Below are 23,745 nucleotides of genomic sequence, written 5' to 3' on the forward strand. Positions count from 1 at the left end.
AATATACACCATAGAAAGGACTTTTTTATCATACAGTGATAGACCTGAAATTAAGGTTCGTGAAAGCAATAAATAAATAAAAGAAATAATTGTACACCAATATTTTACATTTCAATAATTGTTTTAATAAAATAATTATCTGCTTCCATGATTTAACATTCATCACCACATATAAACAATTAACAAACGAATCATATAAATAAAAAAAATAATACACATTTTTTACACCTTAAAAATGATAATTCATTAATCAAGGATTCGATTCAGTTAAAGAGTCGACTCTCAGAGCAGCAGTGTTTACTGTCAGCAGATCAGCGTCTAGGCTTTTCCGTCTGATAAGGTGATCACTTGTTTTTGTTTCCGTAGACGTGCTAACGTTACTTATCGCACCGTTTTGTTGACGGAACGAACATATCCGCGTTTTCTGCAATCGGATGATCGTATTTAAAAGAGAAATAGACAGTGTCTCTGTAGCTAACGAGCTGTTACATGTAGCAGATTAGCTGACCAGCTAAACTCAGATATTCAGAATATATATTTTGCAAGCTAGAATATTTACAACTGACTACCAACACGATACAGAATGCATATCTACCACACTTTGATATTCGAGGTTCTAACAGCTGTTTTTACTGGCAATTGCGCTGTTACATGTCAGGTTGTGTTAGCCTGCTCCTGTAGTATTTGTTAACACAGATCTGCTTCTGCACCGAGCTTGCAGATGATATGGCTCATGCAATGAGCCTGCTATAAGCATTTTAGATCGTATGTTAATGGACAAAAGAGCATTAGAATTGCATGTTGTGATATTATGCAGGTTATGTATAAACATTTGTAAGTGGCTTGCATAAATGAAAACCTTCGTATGTAAGGGCTTCCCCCCCTCTACCCACACGTACACTGCGAATAGATCTTCACAATATTAGACAATGACGAATGTCAAATGTCAGCCTTATAACCCAAATCTCTATTATATGATTTGTATTATTCTACTACATGGGTAATTTGCCTCTCACTGGGTGTTAAATGGGTATGTATAAAATGTGTCAATCCCTTGTGTAAATATAATGTGTGTCTGTATTTTTGCCGTCACTACAGTAAGCACAAACACCCACACACCAATTAGACACCTAGTCACCTGAGAGTGAAGTGAAGACTATCCTTAGCACCACATCTAGCTATTGCCTCCCACAGGACAGACCACTGTGACTGTGGCCCCTCTCCCTGGTCAACCTCAGAGGGCCTTGCAACAAGATGCTGTTTTTTATGCTGTGTATGTAAACACAAGGCGGGTTACAATCTCTCTTTGTTAACCTCACCCACACAGTGCTGAACGAACACACTGACACTGAATAGTTCTACGTAGCATCCACCTGGACGGACTTTCTGGTTTTCGACCCTTTGCAGGTGGGTGGAAATTTTCTGTCTTTGCGTTATGGTGGTATTAAGGCATATTTGAAAGCAAAAAAAAAAAAGTTGCCAAGAATGTTGCACACACTTACAGAATTCAATACAACTAGTTTTTAATGCATGTGTGCAGTTTAGATATTTCCTGAGAACTGTTACGGACTACTAATGACTACTAATACTAAAAATGTGACTTGAAAATGCAAAATATCATATTATTTTCATTGTCACATCTTTCTCCCTAGCAATTCCGCTTGTTTTAGATCAGGGCCTTTCAAACTGGGCTCCGTGGACCCCCAGGAGGCCGCTAAGGGTTTCTAGGAGGGTTTAGAGGAAAATGTATAAATAAAGAGCTTAAAATAAATATATTTAAATGTGATTAATATAAAAACAAAAATGTTATCAAAATAAGTCAACAAATGATTAAATAAATATATATATTTTTTTAGTATAATAAGTAAATAAATTAGTAAATAAATAACCAAATATTTTTCAAATAATATATTAGACGTATATATATATATTATTATTAACATATTGATTAATCGCATCTGACATTCAAGTTTGTGTTTATTTAATATGTGACGTGTGTGTATATATATATGTATGTATACAGTAGTCAACATTTGAAGTGGATCAAACAAGTTCATCAAAGTTGTCCTAAGACAAGAACGGGTTTTGTTCAAAATTCATAACTTTGATGAAAGGTTTGATCCACTTCAAATGTTGACTACCGTCTATATATATATATATATATATATACATGTGTATGTGTGTGTGTGTGTATACATATAAATATAATAATATATACACACACATATAATATATAAACACAAACTTCTATATTAGATGCAATGAATCGATTTGACAGCCCTTAGGCTTTTCGTCAGATTACACAGCTGCAGTGTGTTTAATTGGAGAGCTCAGGTGGAGAGAGATGCTGTTGGGCTCAGGGAGATGCCAGTGTGTGTCGAGGCCCTGCTGGGCTGCTGAAACCACAGAGAATACTGAGCTCTGAGTCTGCATGCACTTTATCACTCTAATAAAAGTAGTCCGTTACTGCTATGCTCTTTTAGTTCGTTTTGTTTAAGGTTGTGTGTTTGGACTAGATATTCTCTGCTGTTATATTTTTGTTTTTCTGTATATCTTCCTACATGTCCCTCCTCTTCCTCCTGGTCTCTACAGGATAGCGGATCAGGTCTTGAAACATGAGCTCTGTGGCAGTGTTGACTCAGGAGAGTTTTGCGGAGCACCGCAGTGGCTTGAAGGACTTTGAGAACACGGGTATGACGACTGTAGCAAAATTAGGGGTGAAACAAATTTTTTTTGTACCACAATTAATCTCATGTGTAATGGCAGGAAATATAAAGAGGGCTGCAACAACTAATCGATAAAACTGTTTATAATCAATAATGAAAATACGTTGTTTCTTCTTCTTATTAATGTTAAAAACAGTTGTGCTGCTTAATTCTTTGTGGAAATGGTGATACTTTTTTTCAGGATTCTTTGATGAATAGAAAGTTCAATGAACAGCATTTATTTTCATTTATTAAATGTATTTATTAAATTTGATTAATAATTTATTCAATAAAAGTCATTTGTAACATTATAAATGTCTTCACAGTCACTTTTGATCAATTTAATGCACCCTTGCTGCATAAATGTATTGATTTCTATATATTTTTTTAATCTTACCACAAATGTTTGAATGGTATCATCGTTTCCACAAAAATATTAAGCAGCAAAAACTGTTTTCAAAATTGATAATAATAATAATATGAAATGTTTCTAAAGCAGCAAATCAGCATCTTAGAATGATTATTGAAGGATCATGTGACACTGAAGACTCGAGTAATGATGCTGAACATTTTTGTCATCACATGAATATATTTAATACATTTTTTAATTTATCAAAATAGAAAACAATTATTATATCACAGTATTACTTTTTTACTGAATTTATTTATTTTTACTGTATTTTTGATTATACAAATGTAGCCTTGATGAGCATAAGAGACTTCTTACAAAAACATTAATAAATTGTAATGTTTCCAAACTTTTTACAGGTACTGTAGGCTTGCTCTAGGGTTAGTTGCATATAATTATGTATCATTTACTGTTATTACTACAGTCCATGTACATGTAACATAACAAGTACACTGTAAAATAAAGTGTTGCCTTCTTTTCTTATTGTCTGTTATTAGGTAGAGTGCCAGAGGATGAAGCATATATACCCACCTATCTGGAGGCCTTTCCACCTTTGCCAGACAAGGGCAGTCCAGGTGAGAAGACGGGTGAGCCGGCCGGTGCCTGGAGCAAAATCCGACCCATCAAAGCCTCTGTCATCACTCAGGTGACTATTATTACTCCACAGATTGTTTGTGAATAAGCTGCTGGACATCTGAAAAAATGTTCTTCTTGTCAAGCCACCATGTCTTTTTCCCCTTTCACACTCTTTGCACTTTCAGGTGTTCCATGTCCCTCTGGAGGAGAGGCGGTATAAAGACAACAGTCAGTTTGGTGAGGGTGAGGAGGCGAAAGTGTGCCTGGATATCATGCAGAAGACAGGAGCACATATCGAACTCTCGCTTGCCAAGGACCAAGGCCTCTCCATCATGGTGACTGGAAAATTGGACTCGGTCATGAAAGCGAGGAAGGAGATTGTGGCCCGACTGCAGACTCAGGTGTTTCTTTGATTCTTGCTCTTCTTAATAAGACCGTATGTGCCAGAGAAAAGAGAACACAGCCATCTTTAGCATTTTGTTTTTGATCTTCTGTTTTTGCGGTAGCTCTGAATATTTCTATGGCATCGCTGTCAAAGAGTAATTAGCTGGTAAATTGGATTAACTTATTGTAGAGTTAGCGAAAGGTATCATGAGCATTGTAATGTTTGAAGCGGATGCCAGTAGACCCAATACTATATTCCTGCAAAACCGGAAGCAGTTTCAGGACTGCAGTTCTAGGATCGCATTTCTAGGACCCTAGTTTTTTGTGATGCCGCCACCTAACCAATTGTACTACTGTATCTGATTCAAACTTCTAGCAAACAGATGCAAAGGCTATATAACCATGGAAAATTATTTAAAAAAAATTATTATCTTTCCAGCTTATTTTTAACGTAAGAGCCGGCGTGACCATTTTAAACTTTGCGAGGCTTTTGATGTCTTTGCAAAAACAGTTCATTGTGCTGCTAGATGTTGTAAACTGGTATTTGTTTTCAAATTATTTATGTATTAACATACTAATAAACACACTAGTTTGTAGCGTGATTATTTTAGCGTTTACTGCACTTTACTGTTAAGTGTGTCACACATCAGACGTGAAGCGCCACGCTGCACTGCGGCTAATGAATTGAAGTCTCGCACACAGAAGATAGTCTTTCTTTCCAAGGAAACTGAATTTAAAACCAGAAAATAGGGGCTCATATATTGAAACAAATAAGGGACTGTCCGTTTTTTATTTAAGGGGCTACCGGAGGAGTTTTTAGATCTATAGTCAAAATAGACTTGACCCTCCCTTCGCCAGCAATACATTTTTCCATGACCCTCCCCGATAATTTTTCTATGAAAAAAGGCATGACCCTCCCCGATAATTTATTGATTACTTCTGTACTGGTTTGCGCTAAAATACACACAATTATCTCTCTCTGACACACACACACACTTTTTAATAATCTTAAAATGAAAATGTTCTCCATTGACGCCGACCCGTCGTCCAATATAATCCACTGCTTGCCTGTTCGACTATATATTAAAACTGGTATCCCATATTCGGGATTCAGTATGCAGTCCCGGAACTAGGGCTGTAACGATATGCGATATGAAACTGAAATCGCGATACTCAGATCCACGAACCTGTGTCGTGGTGTGAGAAGGCAGAATCGCGACACATCCCTTCCAACTCCCAGAGTTATAATAAAGGAGTCCAGACATTAGAAAAATATCAGTCTACACATGCGTTTTATATTTAATATGAGGGAAATACACATGCGTTACGGACGTGACACAAAAAAATCTTTAACTTTTAGGTGGCAAAATATTTTTTAGTAATTCTGTGAATTACACTGCGCAAACCAAAAGTAATACTACCACTTTGAAATGTTACTGTTTTCATGAATACAAAAGTCAGGTGACCCTCCCCCTAGACAAAAAAAAGTTGGATGACCCTCCCCTCAACAAAGAATAAAAAGATATGACCATCCCCTATTTTCCTCCGGTGGTCCATTCCATAAATACCAAACGGTCCCTTTCAAGAGGGTTACCAACAGGTATGTTTAGGGTTAGGGTTTGGTTGCTTTGGTTAATTGCTATTTAAGTATTTTCTCCTTAAAACTCCTGTGAAAAAAGTCTCAAAAACGCGGTTTTCTGACGTCACAAACTGCTTTGTAACTAATCACGTCAACGTGTCGGCGGGCTTTAGCATATCATTAAAGGGTTAGTTCACCCAAAAATGAAAATGATGTCATTAATGACTCACCCTCATGTCGTTCCAAGCCCGTAAGACCGCCGTTCATCTTCGGAACACAGTTTAAGATATTTTAGATTTAGTCAGAGAGTTTTCTGTCCCTCCATTGAAAATGTATGTACAGTATACTGTCCTTGTCCAGAAAGGAAATAAAGACATCATCAAAGTAGTCCAAGATATCATCAAAGTAGTGGAGGGACAGAAATCTCTGGGACTAAATCTAAAATATCTTAAAGGGGTCATATAATGCCATTTTTGTACAAGCTAATATGATTCTTTAGGGTCTAAATTAAAAGTTTGTAATATACTTTAATTAAAAATTCTCATTAGTATTGTAAGAAAACAGTTATTTTACCTGGTCAAAAACAGCTCTGTTTTCAGCACGCCGTTTCAGTGCATATGACTTTAAATGATCATGAGCTTTGCTGACTCCGCCCCTCTGTTCTGTGCGTACACCAGAGCTCTGGCGTACACCATTTGTAACTCAATAACCATAACGCGTTGTTCAGTATAAACGTGGGATTATGAATTATATTGAGAACGTCATACATAGAAAACATGCCGTAATGTACCCTAAGTGTAAACCTTAGACGCATTCATTGTGAAGCGTGCAGCTAGCGATTTGCAAAGATTAATATATTAATATAAAGTTTAATAAAACGTTACACTCACTTCCGTTCTTCTGGAGATTCAGCAGGAACACGAATATCTGGTAGCAGCTACCGATCCATTTTTCATGAGCAGCAGCTTAGCAAATCCAGCTTTATACTGATCCTCGTCTATAAAGCAGTCTGGTCAGAAATGATTCGCGCAAACATGAACGCATTGACGTTGCTCGTGGGGAATATTCCCTTCGAAAACAAACACAGCCACTGTGTCTTCAGCGGTTCGGATTTAGGAACATTAAAATGACTGCTGTGTTCGTTATTACACCCAAGAACAGAACACCACAATCGCTTAGACGCCATTCTGCTCATAGACAGTGCTCCAGCATATCAACAATGACCGCGCCGGTCCGCGCAGACTATGATTGACAGCTCTCTCATGGAGCTGATCTCACCCGCGAGGGCGGGTCTGTGTTGAGACGCTCCTGTCAATCAACAATCGTGGGAGGGGCTTCCGAGCGTGTGACGTCACACGGTCGAACGGCTCGATTTGAGGCAGGGGAAAACATATAAGGAGATTAAAACAAAACCACTGGATGGATTTTTATCATTATATGATGGTTGTGTACAGGCACTGCCAACACACATTTCAGTACAATCAACTTGTAAAAGTGCGTGCACCATTATATGACCCCTTTAAAATGTGTTCCGAAGATGAACGGAGGTCTTACAGGCTTGGAACGACATGAGGGTGTGTCATTAATGACATAATTTTCATTTTAGGGTGAACTAACCCTTTAACAGCGAACTAGCAGGGGAGTCTCGAGAGATGCCAGGTTATCCCGGTATATTTTTTGTTGATATTAAAAATCGGGTAGATAGCAGCAATATAGTGGGTGTTTGATGTATACAATTTAATGATCAACTATATGCCTTTCTCTACTGATGTTCTGAGTTGTTCAAAGCGTTTCTGATGAATGTTAAAAGGCAGCTGTTTGACTCTGAGATGACGAACAGGAACATGTTTTGTGTAACATTAGCAACACATTATTAGCTGTTTGATAACATATTCAAGCAAAAGGCTAATCATATTAATTACTGTTATGTGTCTGACATTGTAAAGAGCGATACTATTGTGCAGCGTTTATCTCAATAAGTTGGCCGAGTGAATCTGTGAGCTGGTGTGAGTGGAGGCGGGGCTAATTTGCATATTCATGAATCAGCTTACTAAATGAAGCAAGGGTGTAGAGTTGCATTCAAGCTATTTTAAGGCATGAAGGGTTTTTTTTCACAGGCAAAAAACGTTTAAATATGTTGTTTTGGTGATCAAAGATGAGTTTTAAAGGGGTCATATAATGGTACATGCACTTTTTCAAGTTGATTGTACTGAAATGTGTGTTGGCAGTGCCTGTACACAACCATCATATAATGATAAAAATCCATCCAGTGTTTTTGTTTTAATCTCCTTATGTTTTCCCCTGCCTCAAATCGAGCCGTTCGACCGTGTGACGTCACACGCTCGGAAGCCCCTCCCGCGATTGTTGAATGACAGCCGGGTTTCAACACAGACCCGCCCTCGCTCGTGAGCCAGCTGTCAATCATAGTCTGCGCGGACCGGCGCGGTCATTGTTGATATGCTGGAGCACTGTCTATGAGCAGAATGGCGTCTAAGCGATTGTGGTGTTCTGTTCGTGGGTGTAATAACGAACACAGCAGTCATTTTAATGTTCCTAAATCCGAACCGCTGAAGACGCAGTGGCTGAGTTTGTTTTCGAAGGGAATATTCCCCACGAGCAACGTCAATGCTTTCATGTTTGCGCGAATCATTTCTCACTAGACTGCTTTATAAACGAGGGTCAGTATAAAGCTGGTTTTGCTAAGAAGCTGATCATGAAAAAAGGATCTGTACCAGCTATTCGTGTTCCTGCTGAACCTCTAGAACAACTGAAGTGAGTGTAACGTTTTATTAAACTTTATATTAATATTTATATCTTTGCAAATTGCTAGCTGCACGCTTCACGATGAATGCGTCTAAGGTTTACACTCAGGGTACATTACGGCATGTTTTCTATGTACGACGTTCTCAATATAATTCATAATCCCACGTTTATACTGAACAACGCGTTATGGTTATTGTGTTATAAACGGTGTACGCACAGAACAGAGAGGCGGGGTGAGCACAGCTCATGATCATTTAAAGTCATATGCACTGAAACGGCGTGCTGAAAACAGAGCTGTTTTTGACCAGGTAAAATAACTGTTTTCTTACAATACTAATGAGAATTTTTAATTAAAGTATATTACAAACTTTTAATTTAGACCCTAAAGAATCATATTAGCTTGTACAAAAATGGCATTATATGACCCCTTTAAGGGATACAATTATTGACTACATGGGTACTTTAAATGTATCCAATTAAACAGCTAAATCATTCCAGAAAAATAATAATATAAATACAGAATTGAATAGTAAGTGCTATAAAATGCTAAAAAATTATAATTTTAAACTAGGGTCCTAGAAATCATTCTGTAAGATCTTACCGTCATGCTGTAGGAATACAAAGCGGAAGACACAACAATGAGTGCAGCGCTGAAAGGGGGCGGGGCTACATAAGGTCTATTCAATTTATTTTGCCGATTGGTTTTCATTTTTGGGTGAACTAACCCTTTAACTTCTCAGGCCTCAGCGACTGTGCTTATTCCGAAAGAACATCATCGATTTGTGATTGGGAAGAATGGGGAGAAGTTGCAGGAGCTGGAGCTGAAAACAGCCACCAAGATCGCCATCCCTCGCTCTGACGATCCCAACGCCAACATCCGCATCACCGGCACCAAGGAGGGCATTGAGAAAGCTCGGCATGAAATCCAGCTCATCTCTGCAGAGCAGGTAACCATTAAAGGTATATGAGATGAGGTTTTATATTTCATTCCATCAGCTTTATCATGTCCTCACTGTCTGCTTCAGGATAAGCGTGCCGTGGAACGTTTGTCTTTTGAGAAATCTTTTCATCCATTCATCGCCGGTGCATATAATCGACTTGTTCATGAGCTGAGCCAAGAGACTGGAGCTCGTATTAGCATCCCGCCACCCAGCGTACCCAAAGATGAGATTGTAATTACCGGCGAGAAGGAAGCGGTTGCCATGGCGATTGCACGCATCCGGGCCACTTATGAAGAGAAGGTGATTTAATTACGCTACCGTTCAAAAGTTTGGGGTCAGTAGTTATAAATGCTGTCCTTTTGAACTTCTCTGTCCTTGTTCAATGCTGTCCTTTCTGTTCATCAAAGAATCCTGAAAAAGAAATGTAGCATTCTTTCCATAAAAATACTAAGCAGCACAACTATATTCAACATTAATATAAATATGAAATGTTTCTTGAGCAGCATTTCAGCATATTAGAATGATTTCTGAAGGATCATGTGACTCTGAAGACTGGAATAATTCAGCTTTGCCATCACAGGAATAAAATACACTTTAAATGTATTCAAATAGAAACGTTGTATATAATTTTGTATAAATATATATATAAAAATTGTAATAATATTTAAAAAGATTTACTGCTTTGACTAAATTTTTAAGCATAAGAGGCTGATTTCAAAAACATTTTAAAGTTTTACCAACCCCAAATGGTATTGTATTTTAATTACATTATTTTGTGTACACGCATGCAAATATGCTTCCGGTGACGTTTCCTGACCTCCTACTTAATATTTACAAGCAGAAACGAAAAACGACCACAATCTCAGTGGAGGTGAAGAAGTCACAACATAAGTACATAGTAGGCCCTAAAGGCAACACCCTGCAGGAGATCCTGGAGAACACGGGGGTGTCTGTGGAGATGCCTCCTCTGGACTCCGCATCGGAGACCATCATCCTCAGAGGGGAACCGGATAAGCTGGGTCCGGCTCTTACGCAGGTGTACGCCAAGGTCAGATGTATTAGATATAGTAGATTTGTGTAAATCCACAATTATTATATGGCCATATTTTTAATAGAATGCAAAGGCAGCTTTTCACATGGCACTTTGTTTGTTCTGCAGGCTAAAAGTGTGATAGTGGTGGAGGTGATTGCTCCGGCCTGGCTCCATCGATTCATCATTGGCAAGAAAGGACAGAACATCGGTCGCATTACACAGCAGCTGCCTAAGGTATTAAAAAGCGAAATGAGAACTCAGTGTTATAAGATACTAGAATAGAGTATGGCAAGTGAGAACTGAGAATAGAGTGATGCGGGGATGATATGTTTTTGTAGGCCAACCTGAAAGTTAGCATCACACTGGTTCCCAAAAAAAAAAAAAAATGGCAAAAGGATTTTTTCATTGGCTTTTGGATTCTTGCAGAAAATTAAAGTTTTTAACTCTTACACATTTTGTTGATCAAGATAATATTCACAAAAAAGAACTAAATTGATGCCTAAATACAATGAACAAGCTGTTAAGTTACACCACAGTCACACAACAACAACATCAAATAGTTTGCAAGAGCATGAGTATAAACACAAAGAGACAGCAAAAGTGAAAAAGTGACTAGATTAGTTCAGCGTGATGACATATACTGTCACCGACAACCTCTGTAGTCGTTTACAACTACACATGTTAGCAACTGCCTTTTTCAAGACACATAAAAGTGGGTATTACTGATGTTATGTATATTATTTCATAGAATAAACTGTGAAAATATATTGAACTTGTGTTAACTACAGACCTTATTTCAGGTAATTAAGCACAAAAACGTAGATTTTGGTGCAAAAATGCTACGTTTTAGGACTCATTCCTACAGCACTGTATTTCTTAATGTCTAAATCCTTGAATAATGAATAATAATATATTCTATCACATAAAAAGCATTAATATTAAGAATTATCATAATCAATAGGCCCTACATAATGATTTTGTGACTGTTTTTGACACTAGGTTCATATAGAGTTTACTGATGGAGAGGAACGTATCAGTCTGGAGGGACCGACGGAGGAGGTAGAACAAGCCCAGGCTCAGATACAGGAGATCATCAACGACCTGGTCAGAGAACATTTGAATATCTTAATATTATTATTTTTATTTTTGTTAAAATGCAGATAGAAATGTGATTAAAAACTATATTAAAAATGTCAGGGAAATTTTGGTTGCCAAATCATTTCACATATGCTATTATGTTTTTTTTCTTCAGCTTTAGACTTGATTTGTGGAATATAAACATACTGTTTAGGTAAAGTCCTCAAGTATTTTATTTTCCTTCGTTTAGATGGCGAGAATGGACTATGCAGAGATTAACATTGACCAACGTTTCCATAGACATCTCATTGGCAAAAATGGAGCCAACAGTAAGTTTAGACCCTTTTTGAAATGTTTAATCTGAAACTGCTGTCATGTTTAATATTAAAAAGAAAATAGAGCTCAGGGCATAGCTAGAAAAAGTAATATTTGAATAGTCAAATTGTAGTTTTACACATTATTTGATTACAAGCGGCGCACAATGTAAAAATTCAACAGTTGCAAATGTACTTCTCCCTCACTATACAAATATCTAGTACAGTCATGAAACTCTAGAGGACACAGGCTGATAGGTCCTTTACACGCAATCTGCAAGCATTTATATCATTACCTCATGGCGCAAGCTGATTTCCCCTGCTGATCCTGCAGCCAATGATATTGCTTGCTCAACATTCAAATAGTCTGGTTCAGTGTTTGTAGTAGTGTGCTGTTTTACTCTGAAATCCTCCACCTCCCCCAGCTCCACATGCCTAGGACTAGGACTTTTACATGATTTATGTATGTCTACTTATGCAGCAGCAGCATATCTTACATGCTCACAACAGTGTGTCTGTGTATCTATTGGCAGTAGCAGTAGCTGCAAAAATCAACAGCAGCAGCAGTGTAGCAGATCTAGTCTACCAAGACCAAATACATTAACATTATCATATTCATTAACATGCAAAAACTCTTCCCAGAGTTGTAATGATTTAAATATAAATTTCCATGTGTCTTCATGACCACAGAACCTGGGACAAATGATTGACTGAAGTGTTACATACTTGATCTGATTGTTACCTTTGACCAGTGTTGGGAAAGTTCATTTTCTACATGAACTAGTTCAAAGTTCAGTTCACAAATTTTAAAATGAACTAGTTCAGTTCATAGTTCATACTTCAAAAAATGACCTAGTTCATAGTTCTTTTTTTCCATATATTGCTGCGAGTTTTTTACAAAAAAAATGTATTATTGCCACAGCCCATATACAACCACAGACAGCAATTATTTTATCGACGGGCAAAGTTTGCACAGAAATGAAAGATTTTTCCCATCCTCACCGACCTTGTCATAAAACTCGTTTAAATGATCACACGACGCCTCCTCGCTCGCTGCTTTGTCGACTGCATGCTGCTTTTTGTTTTGATGACGCATGCGGCGGTGCGTGCGACGCTGGTGGCTGGTGTTGCCAGATTGGGTGTTTTTTTCGCTACATATTAAGGCCTGTTTACGGTGTGTTTTAGCCGGGTTTTCGCATGGAAGGCTCTATAGAAATCTGGCACCCTATTGAACGAAGTTAAACCCTATTTTTTTACAGTCTATGAGTTAAACTGAGAGAGCGTGCGTTCACAGACACCAGAATGAACGCGTTCACAGTAACGTTCATCAGGCAGTAATCCAGTACGTTCAGTTCACGTTCGCCCAAAATATGAACGAGTTCATGAACAACACTGCCTTTCCTACCTATCCATAACATATTTGTTACAGTAAAGTTTTGATCAATCAACAGAGAAGATGAACGAATGAGTAGTTAATTGATTTTTTTTGGTGCTTTTCCCTAGTAAATCGGATAAAGGAGCAGTATAAGGTATCAGTGAGAATTCCTCAGGACTCTGAGCGCTGTGGGTTGGTTCGTATCGAGGGCGATCCTCAGGGCGTACAGCTCGCTCGCAAGGAACTGATGGACATGGCCCAGCGTATGGTGAGACGTACTGTATGGTAGAACAAAGGCATTCTATAGATGACATTATGAACCCATCTGCATGGCTTAAGGTTTGTAATTTTCTAGCATTTTTGACACTGTAGGAAAATGAACGCACAAAAGACCTGATCATAGAGCAGAAGTTTCACCGTACCATCATTGGGCAGAAAGGAGAGAAGATCAGAGAAGTGCGGGACAAGTTCCCTGAGGTCCTCACAGATTAATTTTGTAAAACACAGACAGCCATATTCTGCTACAAGTTTGATGTATGATTTCATACAGATGCCTTTGGTTTAATTTCTGCAGGTCATTATCATCTTTCCAGACCAGCAACAAAAAAGTGACATAGTGCAGCTCCGAGGGCCTAAAAACGAGGTGGAGAAATGTGCAAAGTTTCTGCAGAAACTCATCGCTGAGCTGGTACAAGTGTTATTTCCTCTTGGTTCCTTCCTGCTCTAAAAAAAACATTTGCTTAGGGACTAATACAAGTTCACAAATACAGCAGCTATTATGTGTTCAGGCAGCTGTGGAATTATTATTATATCTGCCTACTGATGACAAATTAGTTTGTTTGTTTTTCCTGCAATGCTACTGTAGTCTGTTTTGATGGTATATTGACTGTTGTTTACAGTCAAGAACTTAAGTCTTTGAATTTTTTTCAAAGACTAATTAAATGTTTATCATTTCATTAGGTTGAGAGCAGCTTCTCAATTTCTGTACCCATCCACAAGCAGTTCCACAAAAACATCATTGGCAAAGGAGGTGCCAACATTAAAAAGGTGAAGAATCAGCCAATTTTAGAACTGTAACAGAATTAATAATCATTTAAAGGGATAGTTCACCCAAAACTGAATATTCTGTCATTTAATCATACTCATCATGTTGTTCCAAAACTGTATGAATTTTCTTTCTTCTGTGGGACAAATATTTTGAATTGAACATTATGAAGAATCTTTCATATAGACTTTCCATACAACGACAGTTCACAGCAATGTTATTTTAGTATTTTTTTTATCATAAAAATTTATATATTATATTAAGTATAATATTATATATATATATAATGTTTTGTATTTTTTATTATAATATTTATTGATATTTATATTAAAGTATATTTTAGTTTTTTCTTATATTTTATTCATTTTAATTTATTTAATATTTTATTTATTTTATTAGTTTTATAATATAAAGAAATAGCTTTAATTTATTTTTTCGATTTTAATTTTAGTACTTTAAACTTATTTCAGTTTCTAATTTTCAACATTTCTATGTTTTTTTAAAGTCTAAAATCTATAGTCTTTACAGTATTTGTATTTATTTCATCTTTATTTCAATTACTAAAAACTATTTTAATAGTTTTAGTTATCAATAACACTGGTTCATACTGAGAAAAATTCAAAAAAAGCACTGTGAAAGTTCTGTAGGAAATACAACATTCAGAGTGTGAATAAGTAATTACAAATTTCGTTTTTTTTTTTTTTTTTTTTTGAGTGAACTTGATGTTTAATGAGAGAGATTATGTTGCTGTGCAAATCTATATAGATACGTGAAGAGACCAACACCAAGATTGATCTCCCAACGGAAAACAGCAACTCTGAGATGATTGTGATCACAGGCAAGAAGAGCAGCTGTGAAGCCGCACGAGATCGGATCCTCGCCATTCAAAATGAGCTGGTGAGAGAAACACAAAGCTAGAGAATGTGTTAGAGGTGTAATTCCCAGTACTCTTAGTTTTTCATCTCTCTCACATTCTCGCTTAATCTTCCAATTGTCCCAGGCCAACCTGAAGGAGGCTGAAGTTTCCATCCCAGCCAAGCTGCATAACTCTCTGATTGGATCCAAGGGCAGTCTGGTGCGCTCCGTAATGGAAGAGTGTGGGGGTGTTCATATCCACTTCCCTGCGGAGGGCTCAGGGCTGGACAAGGTCACAATCCGAGGTCCTGCAGAGGAGGTGGAGAGAGCCAGGAGACAACTGTTGCAACTGGCGGAGGAGAAGGTGAGTAATGGGATGAAGATGTACAACAGTAAAGCAAAAAAAGACAGCATTGCATGAAACGCTGTTATATTTCCAGTTATTCAATCTATGTGAGACATTTGTCTTTTGTCCCACCAGCAAGTCAACAACTTCTCAGTGGAGCTTCAAGCCAAGGCAGAATACCACAAGTTCTTGATAGGCAGAGGAGGAGCTAATATCCGACGCGTACGGGATCGAACCGGAGCACGGATCATCTTCCCATCACCAGATGAGCAAGAACAGGAGCACATTACCATCATGGGTAAAGAGGAGGCTGTGTGGCTCGCCCAGAGAGAGCTGGAGACTCTCATCAAAAATCTGGTATGACAGAAAAGAAAGATGTGTATTTGAAATTTTCTTTAAATGCACTTCCTTCAGTTCATCTGTGCTTTCTCTCAGGATGATGTGATAGAGGACAGTATGGTCGTGGAGCCCCGGCATCACCGTCACTTCGTCTGTCGAAGAGGGCAGGTGTTGAGAGAGTTGGCGGAGGAGTATGGAGGCGTAGCCGTTAGCTTCCCTCGCACTGGCACTCACAGTGACAGCGTCACTCTCAAAGGACCCAGAGAGTGTGTGGATGCTGCTAAGAAACGCATTCAGGAGATCGTTCGAGATCTGGTGAGTTTCTAATCCAATTTTGGACTGTTTAAATTGCGTTGTTGTTGAAGCGTGAATTGTGATTAATACTGGAATTGTTTGTCTGCATGTATTGTCATTGACTTGTCTGCCAAGAATAGTTTATACACTACTGTTTAAAAGTTTGGGGTGAGTAAGATTTCTTCAAAATATTCCAGCATAAGAGACTACTTTCAAAAACATTAAAGAATCTTACTGACCCCAAACTTTTGAGCGGTAGTGTATGTACCCTGCTTCTGAAGGAAATCTCAGAGAAGAAACACTAACACATTCCACTCATTGACCTTCATCTTCTGCTGGTGTGTCTTCAGGAGTCACAGGTGAGTGTGGAGGTGTTGATTCCTCAGCGGTACCACAGAGCCATCATGGGACCCAAAGGCTGCCGAATACAACAAATTACACGGGAACATGAAGTCCAGATCAAATTTCCAGACAGAGATGAGTCTGCAGGTCTCTTCCTTACTCTCTCAAATTAGCTCAGATACTTTGTCATTCTATTTATTGATGACGACAGTGTTTACGAGCTGTAATGTTTTGTTTTATTTCTGGCTTGTAGCTCAGGAGCCTGCACCTCAGGAGAATGGAGATACGGACCTCATCCCTCGGAAATGCGATATCATCGCTGTGACAGGTCAGGCCGAAAAGTGCGAGTTGGCGCGTGCAGCTTTACTGGTGAGGAATTCTGGAATTTCAGCTCTCCCTTTTGTCCTTTTGTGGATTTGGTTTTGATCCTCTTTATCCTGCCTTTTCCTTTCTCTTCTTTTTACACTCAAGGCCTTAGTTCCCGTGACGATTGATGTTGAAGTTTCCTATGACCTTCATCGATACATCATAGGACAGAAAGGAATTGGAATAAGGAAAATGATGGAGGAGTATGAGGTAGAGACATATTGAATGGTACTTTGTTCACTACTGTTCAAAAGGTCGGTTTGGAGGTTTCATACTTTTGAAAGAAGTCTTTTATGCTTGCCAAGCCTGCATTCATTTCATATTAGGGCCGGGACTCGATTAAAAAAATTAATCTAATTAATTAGAGGCTTTGTAATTAATTAATCGAAATTAATCGCATTTTAATCGCATAAATATTTGACCTGAGAACTGTGAGAAGTAATTTTTTTCACATGGATTTTTAGTATACCATTGAATAATGACTGCATACATAAGCTTAAGCAACAAAATATTGTTTATTTTTGTTCAACCAAGTCCAGCAGACCAGTGCAATTTTTGCCATTAAGTGTAGCAATAGCATATTGCAACAAAATAGCATATTGCTACACTACACTAATAGCACTACACTAATAGCCATAATAGCCATTAAGTGTAGCAATAGCATATTGCAACAAAATAGCATATTGCTACACTGCACTAATAGCAATAGCGAATTCCTTGTTGCATAGCTTGCACACAACCATGCTCTTATCGACGCGTCCATCCGTTCGTTTTTTGTAACAACATTTCCCAGCCACCGGCCAACCAAAGCGATCTCGTCAGCTTCTTCGTCATGAACGCTAGTTGGTGCGCTAGTATAATCGGTCCGCCGAAACTCATCCAGTGAGAAACGTTCCGCGGTGCAAAAATAAGTGCGATTAAAAATAATTTTTTGTGTAATTAATTAACGCGTTAAAGTGTGTAATTAATTAATCTTAATTAACGCGTTAAAGTCCCGGCCCTATTTCATATATATCTTAATACATTTTAAAATGTCATTTATTCCTGTCATTTTGAGTAGCCATTACTCCAGTCTTCAGTGTCACATGATCTTTCAGAAATCATTCTAATATGATGATTTTAGAGATGCACCGGTCGACCAGCCATAAACCGGAGCCGGTGCATCTCTAAAGTCATATTTTATTTGTTTTATGTTGGCCGATCTCTATTTGATCTATATACCTTCGATTTATATGCCTATCTCTATTTACTTGCTCACAAACTGCATTGCAATCATTTCCCGAAATGTGGAAATATAACAAAGTCTATAAACCGGACGTTAAAGCTGCTGTAGGTAACTTTTGAAAAAATGTATTTGCTAAAACTGTCATTATGTCCTGACAGTAGAATATGAGACAGATAATCTGTGTAAAAATCAAGCTCCTCTGGCTCCTCCCAGTGGTCCTATTGCCATTTTGCAAGAAATACACGCTCCCGGTCAGAAACAACCAATCAGAGCCAGGAGGAATGTCTTAGCAGTGTCAATCACGCTCGTGTACGCGCTGATCACACCCCTCTCTTGCACAGCGCGTTGCGCGAGCCGTCGTTCAAACTCAAGATTGCCGGCGTGCTGCAGCTGTGCTTATGACGGAGAAACAACCTAAACTGCCAATTCTCGAGTGACACCTGCTCATAAAACAAAGAGGTAAAAGGAAAAAGACTGATGACGATAAACAAGCGAAAAAGAAAGAATTACACAGAGCCCATTGACTCGGTGTCAAAACTCTAGCCGCATAACATGTAGATAAAATGTCACGCACTCTGCTAAGCAACAATTGAAACCTGCTAATTCACTGGCTTGTCATGTTGCTGAAATAATGTACTAGCACACCTTATCTAGCATTATATATCGCTAGAATAATTACTTGCATACTGTAATGTTAGTTAACGTTATATTAACGTTATCTTACTAGCTATTTATAACTTATAGAAAGAGTGCAATGTTATAAAGTTACATGTAGGCTATTGCAAAATACATAATGATTTGAGGACCAAGTTTGTAGTCAAAGTATGGGCAGGCCATAGTCAATGTAAAGCATATTATTGACGGTTAGTCCCTATTAGTGAATGTGCCATATAACTTTTTATCCGCTGTTATCGGTGGCCCTGTTTACTATCCTGCGCGTTCATGACAGGCTCCGCTGTGGAGGACGAGCTGTGGAGGGAGGGCTGTAGCGCAGCGGAGAGCAAGGGGGTGGGACCTGTAAGTTGTGCTTGTTCAAATTTTCAGGCTAAGTCAACGTTTTCTCAAAACTCCCTACTGCAGCTTTAACACAGTATAAACCAACCAACCATGACAGAATGCACTGAAAAAAATGTTGTTAAAGGGGATAGTTCAGCCTAAAATGAAAATCCTGTCATCAGTTACAACACCCTCTTTTCATTCCAAACATGTATGACTTTATTTTCTTCTGTGGAGCACAAACGGAGACGTTTAGAATAATGTCCGAACTGCACTTTTCCAAACAGAACAGTTGCTATCAAACAGGCTATCTCTTATTTATTTTTTTAACAAAGTCAAACTTGTCCTGTGCTGTATAGGTGAACATTTGGGTTCCTCAGCCTGAGCAACAGTCAGATGTCATAAAGATCACAGGACAGGTGGACAGTGTGGAGCGGGCCAAACAGGGGCTGCTGGAGAGAGTCCAGGAGCTGAAGGCGGAGCAGGAAGATCGGGTACAACATCTGACATATGATGACAACATAGTTTCCATATACAACGTGAGACTCGCTTCATGAAATAGACTATATATTAATTTATTGTTTAATCATTCTGTTTGTAGGCCTTACGGAGCTACAAGGTGACGCTCTCTGTAGAGCCCAAATTTCACCCCAAAATTATTGGCCGCAAAGGAGCCGTCATCTCTCAAATACGCAAAGACTATGATGTCAATGTGCAGTTCCCTGACAAGAGTGATGAGCAACAGGTATGTGTGAGTCAAGAATGCATCTCAAAAGCAGATTTTCGAGAGGACGTTTCCTCATTCTTTAACCCAGACTGGTTCTTCCCTTGTTGTTTTAGAATTCCTCAGCTTTTTCTCTTAACTCATACCTTTCATACCCGTCATCCTATTTCCGTCTCTCTTCCTGTCAGTCTTCTTTCTTCACGTGTCTTTGTCTCTCTTCTAGGATGCAATTGTGATCTCGGGTTATGAGAGGAATGCTAATGAGGCCAGGGCAGCTATAGAGCAGCTGGTGACAGCGCTGCAGGACATGGTGAGTGAGGACACCCGGCTGGACCGGCGGGTCCACGCACGCATCATTGGAGCCCGGGGCAAGGCCATCCGGAAACTCATGGAGGAGTTCAAAGTAAGAGCACAAAATAAGTATTCGCCAATAAAAACAACTATATAACATCTAAACTGGAGTAGGTAGTCATAATATTTAACATAATAATATTCAAAAGTATAATAATAATAATAATACAAAATTATCAATGCTATTAAAAATATTATAATCCTCAATAGTAATTATTATTAACTATTATTGTGATTATTAAACTAATGATACCATCACCAATAAAATTATTATTATTATTATTATTGAAATATTATAACATTATAAATTTAAACAATAATATTATTATTTTAATATTATTAATACTATTTATAATGTATAATAATAAATAATAATTCTAAAAAATAAATTGTATTTATTAGATATTATATTATTATTAGTATTACTATTACTACTACTACTGCTAATATTATTGCTGGTATTATTAAAAACAATAACCATCACACTAATAATAATTGTTATATGGTTCAAATAATTATTTATTTAATAAGAACTGTTTATTTACCAGTGACTGAACTATAACACCTAAACTTTGGTCATAATATTTAGCATAATAATAATATTTATTATTATAACAACAACAACAGTAATAATATTTATCATAATAATTGTTATTATGATTGTTATTATTATTATTAACAACTATTATTTCATAATTAATAAATAAATGATTATATAAAACAAACCTTAATAAGAGTAATATAATTATAGAAAAATAAAATAATTCTATTAAAATGTATACATATCTAATAATAAATAAATATTGAAAATGAATAATTCAGCCAAATAATGGATATATATTTGCTTCTTTATTCCAGGTTGATATTCGGTTTCCTCAGCCAGGTTCTGAGGACCCGAACAAGGTTACTGTCACAGGACTGCCAGAGAATGTTGATAATGCCATTGACCATCTGCTTAACCTGGAGGAAGAATATGTGAGTTGGCAATCCACTGCAAATGCTTCTTTCTAGACCGATGGATTCCATCTCTTTTGTCTTCCCTTCCCTTTACATTCACACTCATCTTTCCTCCTAGATGTTGAGTGTCACAGAGACCGAGACTATGGCAGCTTATATGAAGCCTCCTTCAAAGACAATGGGGACAGGAGGAAATGACGAGGATAACAAAGCCCTGGCTAAAGGCTTCGTTGTGCGGGACGCCCCCTGGAATGCACAAGGGAACAAGGTCATTTCTAAAAGAATAACTTCACCACTGTGTATTACAAAGCTTAATTGCCCTCATAATCGTTCCTTTTTCTTCTATGCGACATCCAGGCACCAGACATGAGCAGTGCTGAAGAGTTCCCTACATTTGGATCTGGAATAGCACCGAAACAGGCATCTGCATGGGGACCCAAAAAATGCTAAACGAATGGATTTGTTGTGACTCCAGATCTCACATCTCTGACACTTAAGAACAAGAACATTCCATATTATTTGCTCTTGTCTTTCTCCTGGTGCGTTTAGTGACTTTACAGGACTTACTTCTGTCCTCTTCTTTCTTTGCCTGAATAGTTCCTTTAGCATTGGTGGATAGATCTTCAACACTCTCCAACTGCCCACAGGGGGTCACACGTCTGAAACGGAACCTAAAATAGCAGTTAGCGTCATTATCCGCCTGTTGTTTAGAATCTGACAACAATTGGCTAGGCATTGGAGAACGAGGCAGATGTTATTTGTTTTTTTGTTTTATTTCTTTGACTGTTTATTGCAAGAGAGCCCCTAGTTCACTGTGTATGAGTTCCTTTTTAAAGTCCTTGATGGTTTTTATCTGTGTGTGTGTGTGTGTGTGAGAGAGAGAGAGAGAGAGAGAGAGAGAGAGAGAGAGAGAGAGAGAGAGAGAGAGAGAGAGAGAGAGAGAGAGAGAGAGAGAGAGAGAGAGAGAGAGAGAGAGAGAGAGAGAGAGAGAATCTGAATGCACAGTTTTCACTCTATACTATAAGAGAGATGAAGGCTCTTTTTTATATTTTTTCTGTATTTATTAGTGTATTTATATGTTTGTTATTTATCAATTCGTTCAGTGACTGAATATTCAAACTGATGGGTGTGAATGATTTTGAAGCATAAAAAAGTTTTAGGAATTATTTTGCACTATGCTTGGTTTCTTTTGCTTCAGGAAATGATTTGTGCGTGCGTGCGTGCGTGTGTGTGTGTGTGTGTGTGCGCGCGCACTAGTCAGCTTATTTTCACAAGATCTGTGTGTGTGATTTCCTTTGAATTCTTACAATTTTGTCATTCAATTTGCTGTGTATATACAAAGTATTTTTCATTTCACTTTTGCTTTTAACTCAGAAGTGTAGGAAATGAAAAGATGTGTGTGATTTCATTTTTTAAATCCCCTGTTGATTGACAGATTATGAGAAAGTAAAAAACTATTAACAAAAATTTGACAAAAACACTTTTAGTTTGCTGGTTCTCTGTTTGCATATATTTACTTAAAGGTGATATGTGTCAAAAAAATTTTATGTTAAAATAATTTCACCTCACCATTCATAAGTGGCTCTGTGGCGCTATCAAATCATTTCAAAACATTGCTCTGTTTCTTTGAGCATCACAACCAGCATGAGACAGCAAAGCTGGCTCAACCAATGGCATGAGTTTGGGGGCGGGACTTTCTGTTTGGTTGACAGAGTGTGAAGTAGTTCATGAAATCTTTGTTTGCAGTTCCATTTGGTGCCGCTAGTGGCGCAGAAACTACACAATTCACATACAAAAATGTCTTTTGATGATTGACTTTAATGAGGGTCATTCCCTGTTCTGCTCGTTGAGTCTTGTGAGTCCTTGTTTGTGGTGTGAATGTGTATGGTTGCGTGAAGAACCATCTACAACCAGCCGAAGATAGAAACACTATCGGCCTTAAGAAGTTATTGCCATAGGATATTTTTACCTAGATTTGATTACATTGATATGCAACACTGCAATAACATGTTGGTGACAGAACTTTCCTTCTCCAAATAAATAAAAAAATAAAGTGGAATTGCATTTTTGCTGTTCTTTATATTTCAAAAACTCAAAATTTCGCCAAAGTCTTAAGATGTCGGTCTGAGAGCAAGAATATGACATAATTTGTTTATGACTAAAGAAAAACACAATATAGATATATCAGCTCAAACATTAAAATCTCAGTAATTCTTCAAACAGATTAAATCTCACAATACCTTACGTCACATTTTACCCCAAAAATAAAAACAGAATTAAATTAATTATATATATAATTCAGCAAGAACACATTCATTATGCTGACAATAATGTTTCTTGAGCATTAGAAGGATTTCTGAAGGATCAAGTGACTGAAGACTGGAGTAATGATGTGGAAAATTTAGCTTTGCCATCACAGGAATAAATTATACTTTAAAAATGTAATAAAATAAAAAAACAGTTGTAATAGGGACGTATAACTTCACATGATTACTTGTTTTCAGAATTTTTAATTAAATAAATGTGAGCAGAAGAGATGAACATGGTGAGCATAGGAGACTTGTTTTAAAAACGTTAAAAAATCTTATCTACCACAAACTTTCAAATAGTATTGGGTATAAAAATTGTAAAAATATTAATTAGGTTGGTTTGTGATGTCCCAACACATTGTTTACTAAGAGTTTTCTCAATATTTAGTTATATATATATGAAATTCAAATTAAAATGAAATGGTGATATGCCATTGGTT

General features: G+C 37.5%; 1 protein-coding gene across 1 annotated transcript; it reads left to right on the forward strand.

The window, feature by feature from the left end:
* The first annotated feature begins 250 nt into the window (after positions 1–250).
* On the forward strand, positions 251–21,844 carry hdlbpb (high density lipoprotein binding protein b). The gene is made up of 28 exons (XM_056255524.1): positions 251–340; positions 1,328–1,407; positions 2,593–2,691; positions 3,612–3,760; positions 3,876–4,091; positions 9,157–9,363; positions 9,442–9,657; positions 10,199–10,405; positions 10,517–10,624; positions 11,390–11,494; positions 11,718–11,796; positions 13,285–13,424; positions 13,529–13,633; positions 13,731–13,844; positions 14,117–14,203; positions 14,967–15,098; positions 15,202–15,420; positions 15,538–15,759; positions 15,838–16,056; positions 16,386–16,524; positions 16,631–16,746; positions 16,849–16,953; positions 19,324–19,458; positions 19,566–19,709; positions 19,912–20,091; positions 20,898–21,014; positions 21,115–21,264; positions 21,354–21,844. Exons 3-28 carry the CDS (start codon positions 2,616–2,618, stop codon positions 21,444–21,446), a joined length of 3,780 nt encoding a protein of 1,259 aa, XP_056111499.1. The 5' UTR covers positions 251–340; positions 1,328–1,407; positions 2,593–2,615; the 3' UTR covers positions 21,447–21,844.
* The last annotated feature ends 1,901 nt before the right edge of the window (positions 21,845–23,745 follow it).

Source organism: Rhinichthys klamathensis, unplaced genomic scaffold (genome assembly GCF_029890125.1).
Source record: "Rhinichthys klamathensis goyatoka isolate OS25496 unplaced genomic scaffold, OSU_Roscu_1.1 h1tg000121l_1, whole genome shotgun sequence".
NCBI lineage: Eukaryota > Metazoa > Chordata > Actinopteri > Cypriniformes > Leuciscidae > Rhinichthys > Rhinichthys klamathensis.